Raw genomic sequence first — 24,945 nt, forward strand, 5'->3', positions numbered from 1 at the left:
TAAATAAATAGACGATTAGAAATAGCATATCTAACAAACCTATAAATTTACCCCTAAGGAAATAAAAAAGTGTAATTATAAAAGACAGTCTTTCCTCTGACCTAATATTATATCAGTTTTAGAATGAACAAGAATTGAAAGTAAATTTTATTGAAAATTTAGCTGAAAATCTTTGGGAAATTTCTAAATTTATGCAGAAATCACCACATTTGGTTCCTTTGGTTAGCCTTCCAAATCAAAAGACTAACATTTGTTGCATGGAATTTGATTTATCTTCTTATTCCTTCCTAAAATGTTTCAACAAAATTAATGAGGCTGAACCATTGACTTTTCAATTATTGAAAACTCAGAATCTAAGACTTACTTTAATCTCAAAATTAATGAAAGCAAATTAAGTAGCCTTGCTTAGGTTAAAAAATAAAGTCTCCAGTAAAGCTGGAGATAATTAATTGTACGCAAATAGGGGGAAGGAAATAATGACTTCAACTAGTCAAAATTAATATAAATAGGCATGTATTTCCTTCTCACATAAAGTGTTACATATTTTTAATATCAAACTCAAATGGAAGTTAAAACAATGAAATATTTATCAGGTCTTCTTTAATAGTTATAATTTTAGCCTTACGTTAGCAATACAAATTTCACAGAATTTGAATTTATGAAATATCTGAATATGAGTTAATTTGGGTAGTTAAAGGTAAATATTTGTGAAGTGCAGGCTATTTACCAAGCCGTATGCTTGGTAGTGTGTTTCAATTAGGAGATACAATTCAAACACAGTTGAGTAAGATAAGGTCCCTGCCCTGAAAAGAACTTACAGTACCTTTGGAGATACGGGCAGACATAAAAGAAAGTGTTATGAGAGAGGAAAACAGAGGAACCCGAGATGGCAGTGGTGGCAGATGATAAATTATTAGTGAACCAAAGGTTGCAGAGGTAATGTTCATCTACTCAGAAAATGAATCAGTTCTATGGATTTAAACTCATATACTACTAATTTTAAACCAGGTAGGTTTATGGTCCTAATGATTTAATATAGTAGCACTAATAGTCTTTTTCTGCCATTAGCTCTGCCATTAGCTTCTGCCATTATTCTATTTTTAATAAATATAATTAAGAAGTACAATAATTTTTAATTTGTCTGCAATTCATATTTTTCACTATTTCAGATTCCCCCTCTCTGTCAAGGTGGTAAAAAAAAACAACACATTTTACTACTTATACAAACCTTAATGTTAATAATAGCATAATTTTTAATAATTGAATTTATTGTCCAGTGAGCCAACTAACAATTTTTTGCATAGGATGCCCAATGTAGTATTTTTTTTTTTTTTTTGTGGTACTTGGGCCTCTCACTGTTGTGGCCTCTCCCGTTGCGGAGCACAGGCTCTGGACACGCAGGCTCAGCGGCCATGACTCACGGGCCTAGCTGCTCCGTGGCATGTGGGATCTTCCCGGACCGGGGCACGAACCCGTGTCCCCTGCATCGGCAGGCAGACTCTCAACCACTGCGCCACGAGGGAAGCCCTCAATGTAGTATTTTAAAAGGCACATTATATGTACAGGAGATTTCATAGACATGAATTCATTTAATCCTCACAAATCCCAAATGTCAGGTCCATTTTACAGATTATGTCTGCCTAATGCTTAGACAGATTAACTGATATAATATTCTTACAGGCAAAATTCAAAACCCATTTTTTTCTTTGACAACAGTTTCTATTCATTGTACAGGACAGACTGGGACAGAAAATTAAAATTAGAAGCAGATTTTACCATCAACAATTTTACCATCAAGTAAGAGATCTGAAAACTACAAAGTTAGTAGTGTGTATTAATTAGGAATAAATGGGAAAAGCATATTTGAGCAAGTGATGAATAAATTAGAAATATGCAAATTAGAAAGTGGTACTATCAGTCATGAAATGTTTTATTTTCAAAAGTTGATCTTTATAGAGAATTTCTAATTTTTTTCTTTAGCCAGTTAGCAGAGATAATAGTTTTAATCTGAAAATTATCTTTATTTTTAAGATCCCTTCTTTGATCCAGGAAGTGGCCAGGTTCCTTTGCCTCCTGCTAGGAGATTACCGGGTGAAAATGTCAAATCCAACAGAACATCACAGGACTATGATCAGCTTCCTTCATCTTCAGGTGAGTTGGCCAATAATAGTAATAATAATACCTTATGTTTGTACAGTGCTTTTCGGAGCACCTTTTTATTCAGTGTATAATTGAGCATCGCCAGCCTAAAAAAGTATTTTTATCACCATTGCATTTGCTTATAAAGCATGTATTATGAGAAGAATGCCTACAAAATTGTCTCACGGAAAAGAAAACATTAAGCCTTAATATTAACTTTGATATGTCAGTAAAGCATGTTCTGTGATTCAGAATCTATTCATTCTCTAACTTTTGTTTTGCCTTATCAGATATGAGAAATGGGATTGAGGTCTTTATATACCGAACTGCTGCATTCTCTTATTTCTCCATTAAAGGAAAAAATCTCTTTAGAATTAGTATTAGCACCAAACTATTCATTTTCATAGCTTATTTAGGGCTATCATGCAGTGCTCTACTGCCAGTCATCAAGTAGAAGCTTGTTCCATTTTAGTAAATACAAGTCGTACTCATAACCATTATTAATGGAATGTTGCTGCTTTGCTTCTTTGGGAGGTCTTCCTCGACCACCATATCTAAAATAGCTCCCCCTACTTTACACAGTCACTTTCTATCCCCTTCTTTTGCTTTATTTTTCTTCATAGCACCTTTCATTCATTTATTTGCTTGTCTGTCTCATCTGCTAGAGTACTGCTTTGAATATACACACGTGGTTTGGTTCACTGCTTTATCCCCAGGTATCTAGAAGAGGGCCTAGCACATGTTCCTTGGATGAGCGGATGGATAGAAGGGAGGAGGGAAGAGTCGCCGATATCTGTGTTATGGTGAACATACACATATTTTGAGCAACTGAAAAAATATATTTGTCTCATAATTATGAACATCAGAAGTTTTTCCTATGTAGATTTTTGTCCTATATCAGTATTTTTTTCATTAACTGTATTTTGACTTTTTTTTGAAGTGTAGTTGATTTACAATGATGTTTTAGTTTCAGCGGTACAGCCAAGTGATTGTTATATAACTAAATATATATATATATATATATAAACTGAATATATATATGTATATTTGTCTTCAGATTCTTTTCCATTATAGTTATTATAAGATATTGAATATACTTTCCTGTGCTATTCAGTAGGTCCTTGTTGTATATCTATTTTATATATAGTAGTGTGTATCTGCTAATCCCAAACTCCTAATTTATCCCTCCCTGCCCCTTTCCCCTTTGCTAACTATAAGTTTGTTTTCTATGTCTGTGAGTCTCTTTCTGTTTTGTAAATAACTTTGTATCATTTTTTTAGAGTCCACATATAAGTGATAGCATATGATACTTGTCTTTGATCTACTTCACTTAGTATGATAATCTCTAGGTCCATCCATGTTGCTGCAAATGGCATTATTTCATATGTTTTTATGGCTGAGTAATATTCCATTCTGCATATAAATCACATCTTTTTTTTTTAACATCTTTATTGGGATATAATTGCTTTACAATGGTGTTTTAGTTTATGCTTTATAACAAAGTGAATCAGTTATACATATACATATGTTCCCATATCTCTTCTCTCTTGTGTCTCCCTCCCTCCCACCCCTCCAGGCGGTCACAAAGCACCGAGCTGATCTCCCTGTGATATGCGGCTGCTTCCCACTAGCTATCTACCTTACGTTTGTTAGTGTATATATGTCCCTGCCATTCTCTTGCTTTGTCACAGATCACCCTGCCCCCTCCCCATATCCTCAAGTCCATTCTCTAGTAGGTCTCTGTCTTTATTCCTGTCTTACTCCTAGGTTCTTCATGTCATTTTTTTTCTTAAATTCAATATATATGTTTTACCATATGGTATTTGTCTTTCTCATTCTGACTTACCTCACTCCGTATGACAGACTCTAGGTCTATCCACCTCATTACAAATAGCTCAATTTCATTTCTTTTTATGGCTGAGTAATATTCCATTGTATATATGTGCCACATCTTCTTTATCCATTCATCTGATGATGGACACGTAGGTTGTTTCCATCTCCAGACTATTGTAAATAGAGCTGCAGTGAACATTTTGGTGCATGACTCTTTGAATTATGGTTTTCTCAGGGTATATGCCCAGTATTGGGATTGCTGGGTCATATGGTAGTTCTATTTGTAGTTTTTTCAGAAACCTCCATACTGTTCTCCATAGTGGCTGTACCAGTTCACATTCCCACCAGCAGTGCGAGAGTGTTCCCTTTTCTCCACACCCTCTCCAGCATTTATTGTTTCTAGATCTTTTGATGATGGCCATTCAGACTGGTGTGAGATGATATCTCATTGTAGTTTTGATTTGCATTTCTCTAATGATTAATGATGTTGAGCATTCTTTCATGTGTTAGTTGGCAGTCTGTATATCTTCTATGGAGAAATGTCTATTTAGGTCCTCTGCCCATTTTTGGATTGGGTTGTTTGTTTTTTTAGTTATTGAGCTGCATGAGCTGCCTGTAAATTTAGGAAATTAATCCTTCATCAGTTGCTTCATTTGCAAATATTTTCTCCCATTCTGAGGGTTGTCTTTTGGTCTTGTTTATGGTTCCCTTTGCTGTGCAAAAGCTTTGAAGTTTCATTAGGTCCCATTTGTTTATTTTTGTTTTTATTTCCATTTCTCTAGGAGGTGGCTCAAAAAGGATCTTGCTGTGATTTATGTCATAGAGTGTTCTTCCTGTTTTCCTCTAAGAGTTTGATAGTTTCTGACCTTACATTTAGGTCTTTAATCCATTTTGAGCTTATTTTTGTGTATGGTGTTAGGGAGTGATCTAATCTCATACTTTTACATGTACCTGTCCAGTTTTCCCAGTACCACTTATTGAAGAGGTTGTCCTTTCTCCACTGTACATTCCTGCCTCCTTTATCAAAGATGAGGTGACCATATGTGGATGGGTTTATCTCTGGGCTTTCTATCCTGTTCCATTGATCTTTCTGTTTTTGTGCCAGTGGCATATTGTCTTGATTACTGTAGCTTTGTAGTATAGTCTGAAGTCAGGGAGCCTGGTTCCTCCAGCTCCGTTTTTCGTTCTCAAGATTGCTTTGGCTATTCGGGGTCTTTTGTGTTTCCATACAAATTGTGAAATTTTTTGTTCTAGTTCTGTGAAAAATGCCAGTGGTAGTTTGATAGGGATTGCATTGAATCTGTAGATTGCTTTGGGTAGTAGAGTCATTTTCACAATGTTGATTCTTCCAATCCAAGAACATAGTATATCTCTCCATCTATTTGTATCATCTTTAATTTCTCTCATCAGTGTCTTATAATTTTCTGCATACAGGTCTTTTGTCTCCTTAGGTAGGGTTACTCCTAGATATTTTATTCTTTTTGTTGCAATGGTAAATGGGAGTGTTTTCTTGGTTTCACTTTCAGATTTTTCATCATTAGTGTATAGGAATGCAAGAGATTTCTGTGCATTAATTTTGTATCCTGCTACTTTACCAAATTCATTGATTAGCTCTAGTAGTTTTCTGGTAGCATCTTTAGGATTCTCTGTGTATAGTATCATGTCATCTGCAAACAGTGACAGCTTTATTTCTTTTCCGATTTGGATTCCTTTTATTTCCTTTTCTTCTCTGATTGCTGTGGCTAAAACTTCCAAAACTATGTTGAATAAGAGTGGTGAGAGTGGGCAACCTTGTCTTGTTCCAGATCTTTGCGGAAATGCTTTCAGTTTTTCACCATTGAGGACGATGTTGGCTGTGGGTTTGTCATATATGGCCTTTATTATGTTGAGGAAAGTTCCCTCTATGACTGCTTTCTGCAGGGTTTTTATCATAAATGGGTGTTGAATTTTGTCAAAAGCTTTCTCTGCATCTATTGAGATGATCATATGGTTTTTCTCCTTCAGTTTGTTAATATAGTGTATCACATTGATTGACTTGTGTATATTGAAGAATCCTTGCATTCCTGGAATAAACCCCACTTGATCATGTTGTATGATCCTTTTAATGTGCTGTTGGATTCTGTTTGCTAGTATTTTGTTGAGGATTTTTGCATCTATGTTCATCAGTGATATTGGCCTGTAGTTTTCTTTCTTTGTTACATCCTTGTCTGGTTTTGGTATCAAGGTGATGGTGGCCTCGTAGAATGAATTTAGGAGTGTTCCTCCCTCTGCTGTATTTTGGAAGAGTTCGAGAAGGATAGGTGTTAGCTCTTCTCTAAATATTTGATAGAATTCACCTGTGAAGCCATCTGGTCCTGGGCTTTTGTTTGTTGGAAGATTTTTAATCACAGTTTCAAGTTCAGTGCTTGTGATTGGTCTGTTCATATTTTCTGTTTCTTCCTGATTCAGTCTTGGCAGGTTGTGCATTTCTAAGAATTTGTCCATTTCTTCCAGGTTGTCCATTTTATTGGCATAGAGTTGCTTGTAGTAATCCCTCATGATCCTTTGTATTTCTGCAGTGTCAGTTGTTACTTCTCCTTTTTCATTTCTAATCCTATTGATTGGAGTCTTCTCCCTGTTTTTCTTGATGAGTCTGGCTAATGGCTTATCTATTTTATTTACCTTCTCAAAGAACCAGCTTTTAGTTTTATTGATCTTTGCTATCGTTTCCTTCATTTCTTTTTCATTTATTTCTGATCTGATTTTTATGATTTCTTTCCTTCTGGTAATTTGGGGTTTTTTGTTCTTCTTTCTCTAATTGCTTTAGGTGCAAGGTTAGGTTGTTTATTCGAGATGGTTCCTGCTTCTTAAGGTGGGCTTGTATTGCTATAAACTTCCCCCTTAGAACTGCTTTTGCTGCATCCCATAGGTTTTGGGTCATCTTGTCTCCACTGTCATTTGTTTCTAGGTATTTTTTTATTTCCTCTTTGATTTCTTCAGTGATCACTTCGTTATTAAGTAGTGTATTGTTTAGCCTCCATGTGTTTGTATTTTTTACAGATCTTTTCCTGTAATTGATATCTAGTCTCATAGCATTGTGGTTGGAAAAGATACTTGATACAATTTCAGTTTTCTTAAGTTTACCAAGGCTTGATTTGTGACCCAAGATATGATCTATCCTGGAGAATGTTCCATGAGCACTTGAGAAAAATGTGTATTCTGTTGTTTTTGGATGGAGTGTCTTATAATTATCAATTAAGTCCATCTTATTTAATGTATCATTTAAAGCTTGTGTTTCCTTATTTATTTTCATTTTGGATGATCTGTCCATTGGTGAAAGTGGGGTGTTAAAGTCCCCTACTATGAATGTGTTAGTGTCAATTTCCCCTTTTATGGCTGTTAGTATTTGCCTTATTTATTGAGGTGCTCCTATGTTGGGTGCATAAATATTTACAATTGTTATATCTTCTTCTTGGATTGATCCCTTGATCATTATGTAGTGTCCTTCTTTGTCTCTTCTAGTAGTCTTTATTTTAAAGTCTATTTTGTCTGATATGAGAATCGCTACTCCAGCTTTCTTTTGGTTTCCATTTGCATGAAATATCTTTTTCCATCCCCTTACTTTCAGTCTGTATGTGTCTGTAGGTCTGAAGTGGATCTCTTGTAGACAGCACATTTATGGGTCTTGTCTTTGTATCCATTCAGGCAATCTGTGTCTTTTGGTAGGAGGAGTTAGTCCATTTACATTAAAGGTAATTATCGATATGTATGTTCCTATTCCCATTTTCTAAATTGTTTTGGGTTCGTTATTGTAGGTCTTTTCCTTCTCTTGTGTTTCTTGCCTAGAGAAGTTCCTTTAGTATTTGTTGTAAAGCTGGTTTGGTGGTGCTGAACTCTCTCAGCTTTTGCTTGTCTGTAAATGTTTTAATTTCTCCATCAAATCTGAATGAGATCCTTGCTGGGTACAGTAATCTTGGTTGCGGGTTTTTCTCCTTCATCACTTTCAGCGGGTTTTTCTCCTTCATCACTTTCAGTATGTCCTGTCACTCCCTTCTGGCTGCAGAGTTTCTGCTGAAAGATCAGCTGTTAACCTTATGGGGATTCCCTTGTGTGTTATTTGTTGTTTTTCCCTTGCTGCTTTTAATATGTTTTCTTTGTATTTAATTTTTGACAGTTTGACTAATATGTATCTTGGCGTTTCTCCTTGCATTTGTCCTGTATGGCACTCTCTGTGCTTCCTGGAATTGATTAACTGTTTCCTTTCCCATATTAGGGAAGTTTTCAACTATAATCTCTTCAGATATTTTCTCAGTCCCTTTCTTTTTCTCTTCTTCTTCTGGAACCCCTATAATTCGAATGTTGGTGTGTTTAATGTTGTCCCAGAGGTCTCTGAGCCTGTCCTCAGTTCTTTTCATTCTTTTTTCTTTATTCTGCTCTGCAGTAGTTATTTCCACTATTTTATCTTCCAGCTCACTTATCCGTTCTTCTGCCTCAGCTATTCTGCTATTGATCCCATCTAGAGTACTCTTAATTTCATTTATTGTGTTGTTCATCATTGCTTGTTTCATCTTTATTTCTTCTAGGTCCTTGTTAACTGTTTCTTGCATTTTGTCAATTCTACTTCCAAGATTTCGGATCATCCTTACTATCATTATTCTGAATTCTTTTTCAGGTAGACTGCCTATTTCCTCTTCATTTGTTAGGTCTGGTGTATTTTTATCTGGCTCCTTTAACTGCTGTGTGTTTTTCTGTCTTCTCATTTTGCTTATCTTACTGTGTTTGGGGTCTCCTTTTTGCAGGCTGCAGGTTCGTAGTTCCCACTGTTTTTCATGTCTGTCTCCAGTGGCTAAGGTTGGTTCAGTGGGTTGTGTAGGGTTCCTGGTGGAGGGGACTAGTGCCTGTGTTGTCGTGGATAAGGCTGGATCTTGTCTCTCTAGTGGGCAGGTTCATGTCTGGTGGTGTGTTTTGGGGTGTCTGTGGCCTTATTATGATGTTAGGCAGCTTCTCTGCTAATGGGTGGGGTTGTGTTCCTTTTTTGCTAGTTGTTTGGCATAGGTTGTCCAGCACTGTAGCTTGCTGGTCGTTGAGTGAAGCTGGGTGCTGGTGTTAAGATGGAGATCTCTGGGAGATTTTCACTATTTGATACTTTGTGGAGCTGGGAAGTGTCTTGTTGACCAGTGTCCTGAAGTTGGCTCTCCCACCTCAGAGGCACAGCACTGACTCCTGGCTGCAGCACCAAGAGCCTTTCATCCACACGGTCCTCAATTGGGATGATTCATTGCCTATTCATGTATTCCACAGATGCAGGGTACATCCAGTTGATTGTGAAGCTTTAATCCACTGCTTCTGAGGCTGCTGGGAGAGATTTCCCTTTCTCTTCTTTGTTCTCACAGCTCACAGGGGCTCAGCTTTGGATTTGGCCCCGCCTCTGCGTGTAGGTTGCCGGAGGGCGTCTGTTTTTCGCTCAGACAGGATGGGGTTAAAGGAGACGCTGATTCGGGGGCTCTGGCTCACTCAGGCGGAGGGGAGGGAGGGGCACAGAGTACGGGGCGAGCCTGCAGTGGCAGAGGCCAGTGTGACGTTGCACCAGCCTGAGGCGCACCGTGTGTTCTCCAGGGAAGTTGTCCCTGGATCCCGGGAACCTGGCAGTGGCGGGCTGCACAGGCTCCCCAGACGGGACGTGTGGATAGTGACCTGTGCTCTCACACAGGCTTCTTGGTGGCTGCAGCAGCAGCCTTAGCATCTCATGCCCGTCTCTGGGGTCCGCGCTTTTAGCCGCGGCTCACGCCCACCTCTGGAGCTCCTTTAAGCAGCTCTCTGTATCCCCTCTTCTCACACACCAGGAAACAAAGAGGGAAGAAAAAGTCTCTTGCCTCTTCAGCAGGTTCAGACCTTTTCCCGGACTCCCTCCCGGCTAGCCGTGGTGCAGTAACCCCTTCAGGCTGTGTTCATGCCGCCAATACCAGTCCTCTCCCTGCGCTCTGCCCAAGCCCGAGCCTCAGCTCGCAACCCCGCCCGCCCCGGCGGGTGAGCAGACAAGCCTCTCGCGCTGGTGAGTGCCTGTCCGCACCGATCCTCTGTGCGGGAATCTCCCCGCTTTACCCTCCGCACCCCTGTTGCTGTGCTCTCCTCCGCGGCTCCGAAGCTCCCCCCTTCGCCACCCACAGTCTCCGCCCACAAAGGGGCTTCCTAGTGTGTGGAAACCTTTCCTCCTTCACAGCTCCCTCCCACTGGTGCAGGTCCCGTCCCTATTCTTTTGTCTCTGTTTATTCTTTTTTCTTTTGCCCTACCCAGGTACATGGGGAGTTTCTTGCCTTTTGGGAGGTCTGAGGTCTTCTGCCAGCATTCAGTAGGTGTTCTGTAGGAGTTGTTACACGTGTAGATGTATTTGTGGTGTATCTGTGGGAAGAAAGGTGATCTCCGTGTCTTACTCTTCCACCTTCTTCCCCTCATCCTCCACATCTTCTTATCCATTCTTCTGTCGATGAACATCTAGGTTGCTTGCACGTCTTGGCTGTTGTAAACAGTGCTGCTATGAACACTGAGGTGCATCTGTCTTTTCAAATTAGTTTGTCTTTTCCAGATATATGCTCAGGAATGGGATTGCTAGATCATATGGTAACTCAGTTTTTAGTTTTTTAAGGAACCTTCTTACTGTTCTCCATAATGACTGCACCAATTTACATTCCCACCAACAGTGTAGGAGGGTCCCCTTTTCTCCACACTCTGTCCAGCATTTATTATTTGTAGACATTTTGGTGATGGCCATTCTGACTGGTGTGAGGTGATACCACATGGTAGTTTTCACTTGCATTTCTCTAATAATTAGCGGTGTTGAGCATCTTTCCATGTGCCTCTTGGCCATCTGTATGTCATCTTTGGAGAAGTGTCTATTTAGGTCTTCTGCCCATTTTTTGATTGGGTTTTTTTTTTTTGATATTGAGCTGTATGAGTTGTTTGTATATTTTGGAAGTTAATCCCTTTTTGGTCACATCATTTGCAAAGATTTTCTCCCCTTCTGTAGGTTGTCTTTTTGTTTTGTTTATAATTTCCTGTGCTGTGCACAATATTTTAAGTTTAATTAGGTCCCATTTGGACTTCCCTGGTGGTCCAGTGATTAAGACTCTGTGCTTCCACTGCAGGGGGCATGGTTCAATCCCTGGTTGGGGAAGTTCCACATGCCATGTGGTGCAGCCAAAAAAAAAAAAAACCAGAATTGGGTCCCATTTGGTTTTTTGCTCTTATATCCATTACTCTAGGAGATGGATCCAAAAAATATTGCTGTGGTTTATGTCAAGGAGCATTGAGATGGATCCAAAAAATATTGCTGTAGTTTATGTCAAAAAGCGTTCTGCCTAGGTTTTCCTCTAGGACTTTTAAAGTATCTGATCTTACATTTACGTTTTAAAACATTTTTTATGTTTTAAAACATAAAACATGTTTTAAAATGTTTTAAAAACATTTACGTTTTTAAATCCATTGACTTTATTTTTGTATATGGTGTTAGAGAATGTTCTAATTTCATTCTTTTACATATAGCTGTCCAGTTTTCCCAGTGCCACTTATTGAAGAGACTGTCTTTTCTCCATCGTATATTCTTGCCTCCTTTGTTATATTGGCTTGGCCAAAAAGTTTGTTCAGGTTTTTCCATAACATTTACAGAAAAATCTGAACGAACTTTTTGGCCAACCCAATATATTAATTGACCATAAGTGTGTGGGTTTATTTCTGGGCTTTCTATCCTGTTCATTGATGTATGTGTCTGTTTTTGTGCCAGTACCATACTATTTTGATTACTGTAGCTTTGTAGTATAGTCTGAAGTCAGGGAGCATGCTTCTTCCAGCTCCGTTCTTCTTTCTCTGTTTCGACTGTCTTTTGTGTTTCAATACAAATTTTAAAATTATTTGTTCTCTGAAAAATGCCATTGGTAATTTGATAGGGCTTGCATTGAATCTGTAGATTGCCTTGGGTAGTATGGTCATTTTAACAATATTGATTCTTTTAATCCAAGAACATGGTTTCCATTTGTTAGTGTCATCTTCAGTTTCCTTCATCAGTGTCTTGTAATTTTCAGAGTACAGGTCTTTTGCCTCCTTAGGTAGGTTTATTCCTAGGTATTGTATTCTTTTTGATGTGATGGTAAATGAGATTGTTTCCTTAATTTCTCTGATATTTCATTGTTAATGTATAGAAATGAGACAGATTTCTGTATATTAATTTTGTATCCTGCAACTTTACAGAAATCATTGATGAGCTCTAGTAGTTTGCTGCTGGCATCTTTAGGATTTTCTGTGTATAGTAGCAAGTGGTCTGCAAACTGACAGTTTTACTTCTTCCTTTCCAATCTGGATTCTTTTTATTTTTTTCTTCTCTGATTGCCATGGCTAGGACTTCCAAAACTATGTTGAATAAAAATGGTGAGAGTGGCATCCTTGTCTTGTTCCTGGTCTTAGAGAGAATGCTTTCAACTTTTCATCATTGAGTATGATGTTAGTTGTGGGTTTGCCCTATATGGTCTTTATTGTGTTTAGGTTATGTTCTCTATATATCCACTTTCTGGATAGTTTTTATCATAAATGATGTTGAACTTTATCAAAAGCTTTTTTTCATCTATTAAGATGATCATATGGTTTTTAGTCTTCAGTTTAATATGGTGTATCACATTGATTGATTTATGGACATTGAACAATCCTTGCAACCCTGGGATAAATCCCACTTGATCATGGTGTATGATCCTTTTTATGTATTGCTGGATTGGGTTTGCTTTTAAGCTCAAACCTCAGTTCACAGATTTGTTAATAGTGAGAGCTGTCCATTCTGTAACTTCCGAATCAAGATAATTATTTAGCTGCTTTGAGAATTATCAGCACAATAGTTCTGTACTTGATGACATGCATGGGAGATGCAAAAATCCCTCAGCAGTTTTGTAAGTTTTTACACTTGACTATAACTCAGAAAAACGGAAAATTTTATTAACCATTTCAAATTTTGGTCTGTGCTGTTTTTACCAATTTACTTCTAGTCATTCCAATATTTCAGATATATCCATGGGTACCCACTGAAACACTGTATTTCCATTTGAAAGGGTAGATTTCCAGAATGATGAAAAAATGTGAAAGTCAAGAAGAAGGAGAGAGACAGTATCTTACAATATATATAGGAGAAGGAAGCAAATCCCTTAAGGAAATAATGTTAAAATACAACTTTGAGAAGAGTGCCATGACTGATTTAAAATAGCATTCAGTACCACCAGCTCTGGATTAACAGAAACATATACTCAAGTTATGAGAAGAGTTGTGGCCTAAATGCTCTATTTTCACAGCTTCTTTACAGTTTGCACCGTAACATGCAGGTATTGTTGAGCCCAGAGGGACATCATTCACATATATGATTTCAACTGGTAGGAATTCCAGTTAGCATTACACTAGAAATTTCAAGGAAGAACTTTAAGTCACAAACCCTGTTGAAACATCCCCAAATATGCATTTACCAGAAACCTAAACTGGCTTTACCTGAGTGATAAAATAGTCCTGATTATTACCTCTGAGGGCCTCAGCTAGGTGTAACATCAACTATTTCAGCCTACTCCCTGAACTCTCTTTACAAACACAGTCAAACCACAGAAAATAAGATACTTTTTTCCAACAAGATATTTGCTCACATGCTGCTTCACAGGGCTACCAAGCTGTCCACTAGTTTATTTCACACCAGGAGAGGGACTCAGCTTGCCTTCTGGATTAGATCTTTCCATCAGAAACTTAAGACTATGCAGTGTGCCTTTGGGATACTAATAGTGCTTATTTTGCAGTAACGTTTTTATTGATATTAAGGCCTTTTTAAGACAATCGTTGAGGATTCTGGTATAACTGCCACATCTTATAAGTTCCATTTCTCCTATTTTTTATGGTGATGTAAATAATTGATGGTGACTTACTTATGTATATAAGCTTTCTATGAAAATATTTCTAACTCAAAAAATTTAATTGATTTAAAAAATTTTCCTTTTTCTAAAAAGGATGTGTGCATGTAAATGTATGTCTACATATACAAAGAGCCTTCCAAATGTTTTATTCCTCCCCCCATAAAAGTTTATAATTTTCTGAAGTGTGTAGATGTAACAATATTTAATGATATGAATATGTCATAATGATAATCAGAATAAGTGGATTTTACCGGCTTGTGTTACACTTACATATACCTTATATGGGCCAAATGTTTTTGCCAATAGTCTGCTTATTTCTTCACATAGGGTTCATGTCTGTACTAGCTATGCATGAGTTTTTAGACATTTTTAAGTTTGCTTTTCTCTTGTGGTAAGATATAATGTGCTTCAGTTTGAATACCATTCTTTAAAAACCCAGGGAATCCAACTTATATTAGAATACAAAGTCGTAATGATGATGTGTTTGTGCTCATGCTGATGAAGTACAGCTAAGCTCTTGAGATTTTTTTTAATATTCTTAGTATTTGAAAGGACGTTCAAGGTAATACTTAAAAATATATGACTTGTATTAAATGTGTTTGTAACTGGTAACAGATATTATTGCCAAGTATACCTACAAAATAAAGGAGGTCTCATAAAAGGAATTAATTCCAATACTACTTTTCCTTTACTAGCTTAAAGGAAAAGTGCCCAGATGTTGAATGAATTTTATATTAAGACCTCAACTGGAAATCACGGCTTCATTTCACATAAAAGTGGGAATTGTGTATTGTTATAAGTAATGTTTTAAGATAAACTGTATTTTTAAGATTTCGTTTTGTGTTTCAACAAAGGAAATTGCCGCATTACAGACTTTTACCATAGTTCAACTACCTAAAATGTTTTTCCTTACATACAGCTTCAGTTTTAAAACCACTGAACATGGGGTCAGTTTTCTTACAAATCTAATACTAATGTAGTTCTTTTATAACCATTTTCTGGATGTATTAAAAAAGTTATGTCATAACCTTGGCCCTTACAATCATAATTACCTACCTTAGTGTATGTGAAGATATTTTATTTGTAATTTAGTGAAAACTGTGTATTAAAACATGTCCTAAAATTCAATAGTATAAAAACATGTCCTTCTAAAATTAAATAGTATATCTGTAGTGGAAGCAATTCAAGTTTACATAAATGAGTTCCAGAAATAATTGTTCCAACTTACAGGAGAGTAACAAAGTCATAATGATGATTGTATGAGATTTCTTTTATGCCCTGATAAGTTAGTTTATATTTTTTCTTTTAATTCTCAGATATTGTTATACTTGAAAAAATCTGTAGTCTAAGCGTCTTGATGTCCATCCCAAGTATAGTCAATGAATTACTAAATAATTTTAGAGATTATGTCTCAGATTGTATGTAGTAATCATTTTTAAAATTTGTTAAGCACTTACTATGGGACAAATGTTATGCTAGGTATTTTAAATACAGATAACAGAGATAACTTAGTACATAACATTTATTTATAGTTGCACATGTAAAATATATTTTATATAATAGTTTCCATATTATATATTAATGTTTTGAGTAGTTTAAATGTAACTATAAGATACAGGTCTAATAAAAATATTTTTTTACTTTTTATTTTATATTGGAGTATAGTTGATTGATTAACAATGTTGTGTTAGTTTCAGGTGTACTGTGAAGTGATTCAGTTATACATATACATGTATCTATTCTTTTTCAAATTCTTTTCCCATTTAGGTTATTACAGAGTATTGAGCAGAGTTCCCTGTGCTATTTAGTAGGTCCTTGTTGATTATCTATTTTAAATATAGCAGAGTGTACATTGTCAATCCCAAACTCCCAATCTATCCCTCTCCCCCAACCCTTCCCCTCTGGTAACCATAACTTTTTTCTCTCTGAGTCTGTTTCTGTTTTGTAAACAAGTTCATTGGTATCATTTTTTTTAGATTCCACATATAAGTGATATCATATGATATTTGTCTTTCTCTGTCTGACTTCAGTTAGTATGATAATCTCCAGGTCCATCCATGTTGCTGCAAATGGCATTGTTCCATTCTTTTTTATGACTGAGTAATATTCCATTGTATATATGTACCACATCTTATTCTTCTGTTGATGGACATGTAGTTTGCTTCCATGTCTGGCTATGGTGCTGCAAGGAACACTGGGGTGCATATATCTTTTCAGATCATGTTCTTCTCTGGATATATGCCCAGGAGTGGGATTGCAGGGTCATATGGTAGCTCTATTTTTTAACTTTTTAAGGAACCTCCATACTGTTCTCCATAGTGGCTGTAACCATTCACGTTCCCACCAATAGTGCAGGAGGGTTCCCTTTTCTCCACACTCTCTCCAGCATTTATTGTTTGTAGACGTTTTCATGATGGCCATTCTGACTGGTGTGAGGTGATATCTCATTGTAGTTTTGATTAGCATTTCTCTAATAATTATGTCTTCTTTGGAGAAATGTCTATTTAGGTCTTCTGCCCATTTTTGGATTGGGTTGTTTGTTTTTTGGATATTGAGCTGCATGAGCTCTTTGTAAATTTTGTAGATTAATCCCTTGTCAGTTACATTGTTTGCAAGTATTTTCTCCCATTCTGAGGGTTGTCTTTTCATCTTGTTTATGGTTTCCTTTGCTGTGCAAAAGCTTTGAAGTTTCATTAGGTCCCATTTGTTTTTGTTTTTATTTTCATTTCTCTAGGAGGGATCTTGCTGTGATTTATGTCATAGAGGAAAACATAGGCAGAACACTGTAAGAGTTTTATAGTGTCTAGCCTTACATTTAGGTCTCTAATCCATTTTGAGTTTATTTTTGTGTTAGGGAGTGTTCTAATTTCATTCTTTTACATGTAGCTGTCCAGTTTTCCCAGCACCACTTATTGAAGAGGCTGTCTTTTCTCCATTGTATATTCTTGCCTCCTTTGTCAAAAATTATCTCTGGGCTTTCTATCCTGTTCCATTGATCTGCATTTGTGCCAGTACCATACTGTCTTGATTACTGTAGCTTTGTAGTATAGTCAGGGAGCCCGATTCCTCCAGCTCTGTTCTTCTTTCCCAAGATTGCTTTGGCTATTCAGGGTCTCCATACAAATTTTAAGATTTTTTTCTTCTAGTTCTGTGAAAAATGCCATTGGTAATTTGATAGGGATTGCATTGATTGCCTTGGGTAGTATGGTCATTTTGACAATATTGATTCTTCCAATATTTTTTTCTTTTAATTCTCAGATATTGTTATACTTGAACATATCTGTAGTCTGAGTCTTGATGTCCGTCCCAAGTATCATCATTGAATTACTAGAGATTATGTCTCAGACTTTAAAAAATATTACATAGTTTTAAATATAGACAACAGAGAATTTAATACCTAACATTGTTATATTTAGAGTTGCACATACAAAACATTTTATATAATTGTTTATATATTGTATATTAATGTTGAGTTTATATAATACAATGTAGTTATATATAAAATATAAATAAATGTAAATTTACTATACAATACAGATCTAGTCATAATTTTATTTCCCACAACCCCTCTGAAATAGGTATTATTAATGTCAATTTATAGAAGTAAGTGAGACACAAGAAAGTTTAGTAATTTACCCAAGGTCTCACAGCTAATAAATGATTGATAGGATTTGAATCAGTAAGCTGTGCACCCATTTATGTTGTTGTTAGCCAAGTTTATGTTGTAATCCCACCAGTAGTCAGGCCAAAAATTAGGTTTTAAAAACTTAACTCACGGGCTTCCCTGGTGGTGCAGTGGTTGAGAGTCCGCCTGCCGACGCAGGGGACACAGGTTCGTGCCCCAGTCCAGGAAGATCCCACATGCCGCGGAGCAGCTGGGCCCATGAGCCATGGCCGCTGAGCCTGCGCATCCGGAGCCTGTGCTCCACAACGGGAGAGGCCACAACAGTGAGAGGCCTGTGTATGGCAAAAAAAAAAAACAAAAAACTTTAACTCACACATTCATATAACAGTAATTGCTAAGCTGAGTTTGGAGATAGCCAATCATAAAAACCAAATGAGTAGTGATAGAAGAGGGTACTAAGAATTCTAAAATTGTAGTAGAGATTTCAAAACCTGGATTGTGATCATTTTTCACATGAATTTAGGAAGCCACTACGTACTTTCTGTACTTTTTTATACCAGCAAAATCAATCTCTGTCTTAGACTCTTGAGCAGCTCAGACCTGTAAAACCAACAGATGGGATCTGAGGGTTTTTTTAAAGTTATGAAAGTGGTACATACACATTAGAGAACAAAGTAGAATTAAAAAAAAAAACAAGAAAAGTCACTTAGAACCCTGTCATCAGTAAGGAACATTATTGCCATTTTGGAGTCCTTCTTTCTAATGATCTGTCCATACACATGTTCACACAGTGGAGATCATACTCCTCCACAGTACAACATAGTATCATAAGTTTCTTACCACATCATTAAATTTTTTTTAACATCATTTTAAATTATTGTATGATAGTCCATTTTTATATGCTGTCAAACTATTGCTTCTCAAATCTTTCTCCCCACCAAAGTGCTAACTCCGAATGACATGGGGACTAGGGATTTAACTAAAAGTGGACAATCACGCGCAGGAAATTGCTTCGAAGTCTGTATTATTTCAACGATTTATAGAAATTTTGCATTTTACTTGGTATATCTACATTTATTTTCATATTTAAAAATATTAACTCTCTCATATCCTTGAGTAAAATTAGTGCTCCAGGAAGATGTACTGTTTATAGCCTGTGGCTCCACACCTTCTTGCACTTATTTGGATGTTGTTGCCCTTGCTCATAGGAGTTCAAAAATACCATGAGCACGGACAGCAGCACCAGAATAAAACGTGTCCTTCCAATCACATTTCTAAGGATGACAGGTATTCAGGTACAGAAATCCCCATAGTGCTGGCAAAATTCATAGTCATTCCAGTGTACTCCAAAACTACAACATAGCAGCTCTGGGAGAACTCTGAGAGAGGTTCATCTGCTGTTTCATTGCTCCTTTGCATCATCTACACATTACAAAGTGAATAAGGACCTGGTATCTCCTCTTTTAGACATTGTGAGAAAGAAGTGGAAACAGTGAAGGCTGTTCATGAGTTTTAAGAAGAGGTGTCTAGAAAGAGGGCTTGGCTTTAAGTGCTTTGCTGTAATGATCAGCATGAAAATTGCCTTTTTTAACGGCTTTTACGATTAGTTCAGGTTGTAACAGATCTTTCTTGTTAATATCTTGCTTAAAAGTTTCATATAGAACTAGGCAGTCACTACAAATTCCAGGTTTTTGTCCTCTTCCACATTTGAATTCCTATTAATTCACAGTAACTGCTGTTCTATAGCGCTGTAGTATAGTGGTTATCATTACAAATAAACTTAGTAGATTTGGAGAGTGAGAATTATGAAAGTAAACTGCTTAACTCAGAGTCACTCAAAATCTTAGTGGCCAAACTGAGATGCATCTAACCAACCTCGGTGCTCGTCACCGACATCCTCATCTTGAAAAGTTGTAGCTGTCAGTCAGTTACCTGGTGCAGAGCTACACTATCCAATTAAAACAAACAAAAAATTAAAACGTTCCAAATTGAATAAATATTCAGCAATAAATAGAAATGTATACAACAGGTGGCAAAAAGTTGCAACAAAGCTTTCACGTTACTTCCATTTGTGGGCTCTAATACATGATACAGTTCAACTCTGGGCATTTGTAAGATTCCAAAGAGATGTCAGCACTGTTTTGGGGAAACAGATTTTGAGTTAGGGCAATGAGGACTAGGATTAAATGAGTTGGGATATATGAGTTTTGTGTTTAAAAGGGAAAAAAATCTATCTTTTGGAAAAATTAATCTTTGCTTCAAAGTTTTTTCTTTTTTTACTGAAAATATCTTCAAAAATCTATTGTGATTCCTTCCAGAGATGGTTTGAATCATTTCCTCTAGTTGGTATTACAAATAGATCAGAGATACCTCCACTCCTCTAGCTAGATAGTTTTGATTTAATCATTTTGTGTGTGTGGGTGTGTGTGTGTGTGTGTGTGTGTGTGTGTTTTCCCTAACATTTGGTTTAACCTAACTTAGCCTTCCTGAATTATGGTTAGTACTTTTTTTTTTTCAAGCAAAGAATAGCTTTCTCAAAATTTATCATCTGCAAATTCCATTGCATTTGGCCAGTATTAATTATAGCAGCCTCACAGAGTGGATAGATTTCTTGGGGGGGTTTTCCTGGTGACAGGTGCCATCTACCAAGATCAAAGACACATGTTTATTACATCTAGAAGTTCTAAATCTTAAGACTTAATTTCCAATTATACTATTAGATGGGTCTCTCGCTGCCACAGCATCTTTCCCAGTTTAGTAGTATTCATAGCTGTACTTTTCAGAGATGCTTGATGTTCATGTCCCCTTCTCAGTATTTAGACAGAAACAAAATAACAATATTAGAAAAATTCTTCGAAAATTACCAGTAGAATACAAGGAATTTAAACTTGTGTTTAATTCTAGATACTTTTCTCACCTAAAAGTTAAGTCAGAACAGACAATATTTCAATGTATAAATTCTGTGGTAACTGATTAAAGGAAAGCTTACTAGAATCTCTAATAGTTTTTGGAAGTAATTAGAAGCAAAGCATAATTTATTATCCCTCTCTGCATGACATAATGGAAATACTTAATAGAAAAATAAATGAAATCTCAAAACAGTAAGAAATGCAATTTACTAGACCATAATAATTTGCGATATTTAGTTACAGATACACAAAACAGTATAGACTTTAGCAAGAACCAGAAACTAATGTGTGTTCTTATGTATGACCAGAGTAAGCTTTATCTACAGCTATAATATTTTTTTCAAACTGGATATCATTCTGTAAGAAAGGAACAATTAGAAATAAGACTATCATCCAATTTTGTGTAGAACTAAATATTTTCACCCTGGAGGCTTTTGTGTATGTTATATTGATATTACTAGACTTGCAAACAGGATGATATATATTTTTTTACAAGTTACCTTCTCAGAGAAAAATATCATACTTATGAGAGAAATATGAAATAATGTATCAGATAATTCTTTATAATTTACATTTGATTATTATTGAAAGTATCAGCTTATAATATTTCCATAGGCCATCAGGAAAGTTGGCAAGGGAGCAGAGACCCAGAGGGACAGGATGAGGACAGGAGTCAAGAGGGTTCTAGCCTCACTTCTTCATTTATTTGTGTCCTTGAATTTGGCACCTGTCAGTGGTCTAAGAGGAAAAACATTAAATAACTGTTGGCGTCTACTGTATCTTAAACCCATAAATGTTTCATGGAATAAATTTGACAACTTTTAACCTTTTTTAAAAATCTAGGCTTTTGATATTAAGTACCAGATACAGATAAATGGAAATCCATGATAAAAGTGCCACCTCAAGTTACTAGCCCATGTCCTGGTGATCTGTATGGGATGCTGGTCTATTAACTAACTAACTTTCTTTTCTCCTAATAAGATTACTTTCCATTCATGGATACCAGTGTCATTGGGTTTAACTTTGAGAAACTATTATCAGGGGACTGATCTGGAACCGAGTTCTCCACTAATGTTTTTGCTGGCTTTGCTTTTTCTCAGGCTAAGCGTTCTACATTGGAATCTGGATAAAGTATTTCAGCAAAGCACTGAGTTTACTTCTGTCCAACCTATTGACTAATAGCAGACTCAAAGCATCTACTATTTCATTATTTCCCCCCTAGCATCAGCAAGGTATCACTTTACAGCATTATTAACTTGAAAAATGTGCCACAAAGCATATTTCTCAGGAGTTTTGCTCTGACATGGGTGGGGTGTAGGACCTGGTGGGCATGTTCTGCCAGGAGTATCCACGAGCTTGTAACAGTTTCCTCTAGTAGAAACTTCCCAAGCAAGTGCCTCCACCATAGTAGAGAAGGGTGAGCTGTATTGCCAAAATGAAAGCTTTTCTTTTTCAGTTATTTTTGGTTTTTTCCTTCTGTATCTTTTATTTCATATGGTTTAAAGAACAATATGTAGAATTGGGAAAAAATCTGTGTTAATTTCTCAGTTAACTTTCCAACACACCCTACCTTAGTTTTCTTGAAGTTCAAAATGGGGACAATATAACCTATCCAACCGTAGTATATAAAAAATGGAAAATGGTTTTTGTAGAAACAATGAAAAACTTTTCATATAAAATAATGAGATCATACTCATGTATAATATCTTTACTTTTATCTCATTATTTAAATATCTCTTTAAAAATCTATGCAGATGGTTCACAAGCACCAGCCAGACCTCCTAAACCACGACCCCGCAGGACTGCACCAGAAATTCACCACAGAAAACCCCACGGGCCTGAGGCAGCATTGGAAAATGTCGATGCAAAAATTGCAAAACTCATGGGAGAGGGTTATGCCTTTGAAGAAGTTAAGAGAGCCTTAGAGATAGCCCAGAATAATGTCGAAGTGGCCCGTAGCATCCTCCGAGAATTTGCCTTCCCCCCTCCCGTCTCCCCACGTCTAAATCTATAGCAGCCAGGACTGTAAACACCAGAACACAAAGCAATTGCTGAATATTCCAGATGTGTGGAAAGGAGAAAAGTGAGATGGAATTCAAGAGAGAACGTCTCCTCCTCACGTGGCATCTTGAGAAGAGAAAGGCTCGGAAGTGCTGCTTCTCAGAAGACAGCTTCTTGCTCAGGATGCCAATGGCCACGGCTTCCTTATATTTGCTAGCCATACTTTTAAATCAGGGTTGAACTGACAAAAATAATTTAAAGACGTTTACTTCCCTTGAACTTTGAATCTGTGAAATGCTTTTCCTTGTTTACAAGTTGGCAAAGTTGCAGTCTGTGTTTTAGTTTTGTTTGGGGACTTTTTTGATACCTGTACTGTGTTCTTGATAGACCCTCTGTACAGTGGTCAGGTCTGCTGTAACATTTTCTACCAACTCCCTTGCTGTCTGCGTCAACAGCTAAGTCACATATTCATTTTGATCGCTCCCATCCCACCCACCCACCCCCAAACCCAGGTCCAGTTCCATTTCTCCCATTTACAAGATGCTTTAAAGGTTCTGATTTTCAACGTATCAAATTAATGCAAAAAAAAGTGTGTGGCCTTCACTACTGAGTCTTTTCTTTGGAAACCATCACTGTTGAGAGATGGGTAAAATCTGAATGTATAAAGCATTTTTTGGTCAATGAATGCCTTTTATAAGGGGTTTTCATACAATATAGAAGAGCTTCCCTTTTTGTGTAAGTTTTGTGATCTTCCACACTCTCATCTTTGTCATCCCAGGGGTGTCACGACGCTAAAAACAAAAACCTACAATATTAGAAAGCAACTACCGCAGAGGTGGGAGAATACGCTTGCACATGACAATGCCGTATTGAAGTTGTATAATGAGGTCCCCTGATATTTATGCCGCATTACTTTGAGGCATGCTGAATAAGAGGGCCGTCTCCCAGAAATACATTAGTAATTTTCAGGTAAAACTATCACCATACCTTTCCCGAACTGGAATAGAGTTCATTTCCTGTTTGAGTGATTACACTCTGGTACCTAAAAAGTTTAGGAACCAGTCCATATTGCAGTGGAAACGTTACATCTTTGACGCACTGTTAAGTGCTAATGCTGTGGCATTGTTTATTTTTCTTTTGCAAAATTCTTAGTAATTTTCTCTCTCCCATCAAATTAGAGTTCGTATTTAATTTTTCGATTCTCTCATTCATTGCTCCACATTGCTCCATCCAGTCAGGTATAAGACATTTATATAGTTTTGCCTTTTTTGCAAAATGGAGGTTGGTTCTTCAGAAACCGTGTTATTACTTTTAATAAACCTACAAATATTTATTGGGCATCTATGATGTGCTCCACGCTGTCAGGCACTGTGTTCTTAAAGCACAAACCGTCACGAACTGATCCCATTGTAATATTGTTATCCTTTATCTGCCCTTTTGATGATGAAAGTGTCTCTGCACAAAGCCTGGAAGGGTTCCACCAGCGCTTTAGAATTTTCAGGCAATCTGCTTTTTTTTTTTCTTATTAAGTTAGTGAAGAAATTAGACAAAACCAGGTCGGTGTTAAATGCTTGAACCCACAGAAGGCTTCCTAAACAGGTTTGTGCACGTTTTTGCCACTCCTTTAACTTCACACAGTGTGATGTAAAAAGATGCATCTCATTTGTGAGCCTTTCTTCAGGATTTGAAAGCATGTAACCAAACATGTGGCAGAGCCAAAGGAAATTAAGTCAAGACTTGTGTCGTCATTGCATTGACCTGGGGAGGGAACTAACACATTCCTTTGTGAGCTGACATGTGCCCTTACTTGACAGTTTGATCTCCTGACATGAGGTACCTGAGGAGTCACAGGCCTTGGATAGTTTTTGCTTATATTTTAATTTCTTCAGCTGATTCTGAGCTGGTTCATGTCCCTGGAAGAGAATTTTTAATTTGCTTTAGATGTTCTTCCTCTAGTAGGTATATGAGGGCAGTTTTTTAAACTGCATTGGCTAATTCTCCACATTGCTTTATGAACCCCATGTTATGTCATCATGATTTTTCATTTATTAGTTTCTGATGTCATGTTGGAATAGCACTGTGGTTCTTTTTTTTTATGACTTGCTGATCTTAGGTACAGTCTAAAAGCCAAAAGTTGCCACTTCATTGTGATAATATTGTTATAACATTCTTAATAGATTAGGGAAGGATGTAAAATATGAATGTTAGGAAGTATAGTATATTCTCATTCAAACAATTCTCAAAAATGTGAAAAGTCCCAGTGAGGATTAGAAAAAGACTGGTGACAATACAGAAAATTTAGGCCTGAATTTTTAAAAATCTATTTTGCAAAGAAAACTTACTAGCCTCCACCAAAATCTCTCTGTATCTAGTACTCAATAGCAACAATTAGTTTTATCATTAAAAAGAACGAATCAAAATTTTGTATGGAATGGAAAGAGCGAAACTTTCTATCAAACATTATCGTGAAAAACCTTTTGCTACCTATTACCTGTGACTTATCAAACTCAAAAGTTTTTTTTAGGAAATAATTAAA

General features: G+C 36.7%; 1 protein-coding gene across 7 annotated transcripts in view; it reads left to right on the top strand.

Annotated features, from left to right (window-relative positions):
• The window catches only part of CBLB (Cbl proto-oncogene B), a 212,187-nt gene extending 189,069 nt beyond the window's left edge, over window positions 1-23,118 (top strand). For 5 of the 7 annotated variants that reach the window (XM_065876496.1, XM_065876497.1, XM_065876492.1 and 2 more), the window contains 2 exons: window positions 2,032-2,151; window positions 22,163-22,422. In XM_065876496.1, the coding sequence (XP_065732568.1) occupies window positions 2,032-2,151; window positions 22,163-22,422 (380 nt within the window). Of the gene's footprint in view, window positions 1-2,031; window positions 2,152-22,162 lie in introns of all 7 variants that reach the window. The other 2 variants (XM_065876494.1, XM_065876498.1) reach the window with 1 other exon arrangement.
• The last annotated feature ends 1,827 nt before the right edge of the window (window positions 23,119-24,945 follow it).

Source organism: Phocoena phocoena, chromosome 4, assembly GCF_963924675.1.
Source record: "Phocoena phocoena chromosome 4, mPhoPho1.1, whole genome shotgun sequence".
In the NCBI taxonomy this organism is placed as follows: Eukaryota; Metazoa; Chordata; class Mammalia; order Artiodactyla; family Phocoenidae; genus Phocoena; species Phocoena phocoena.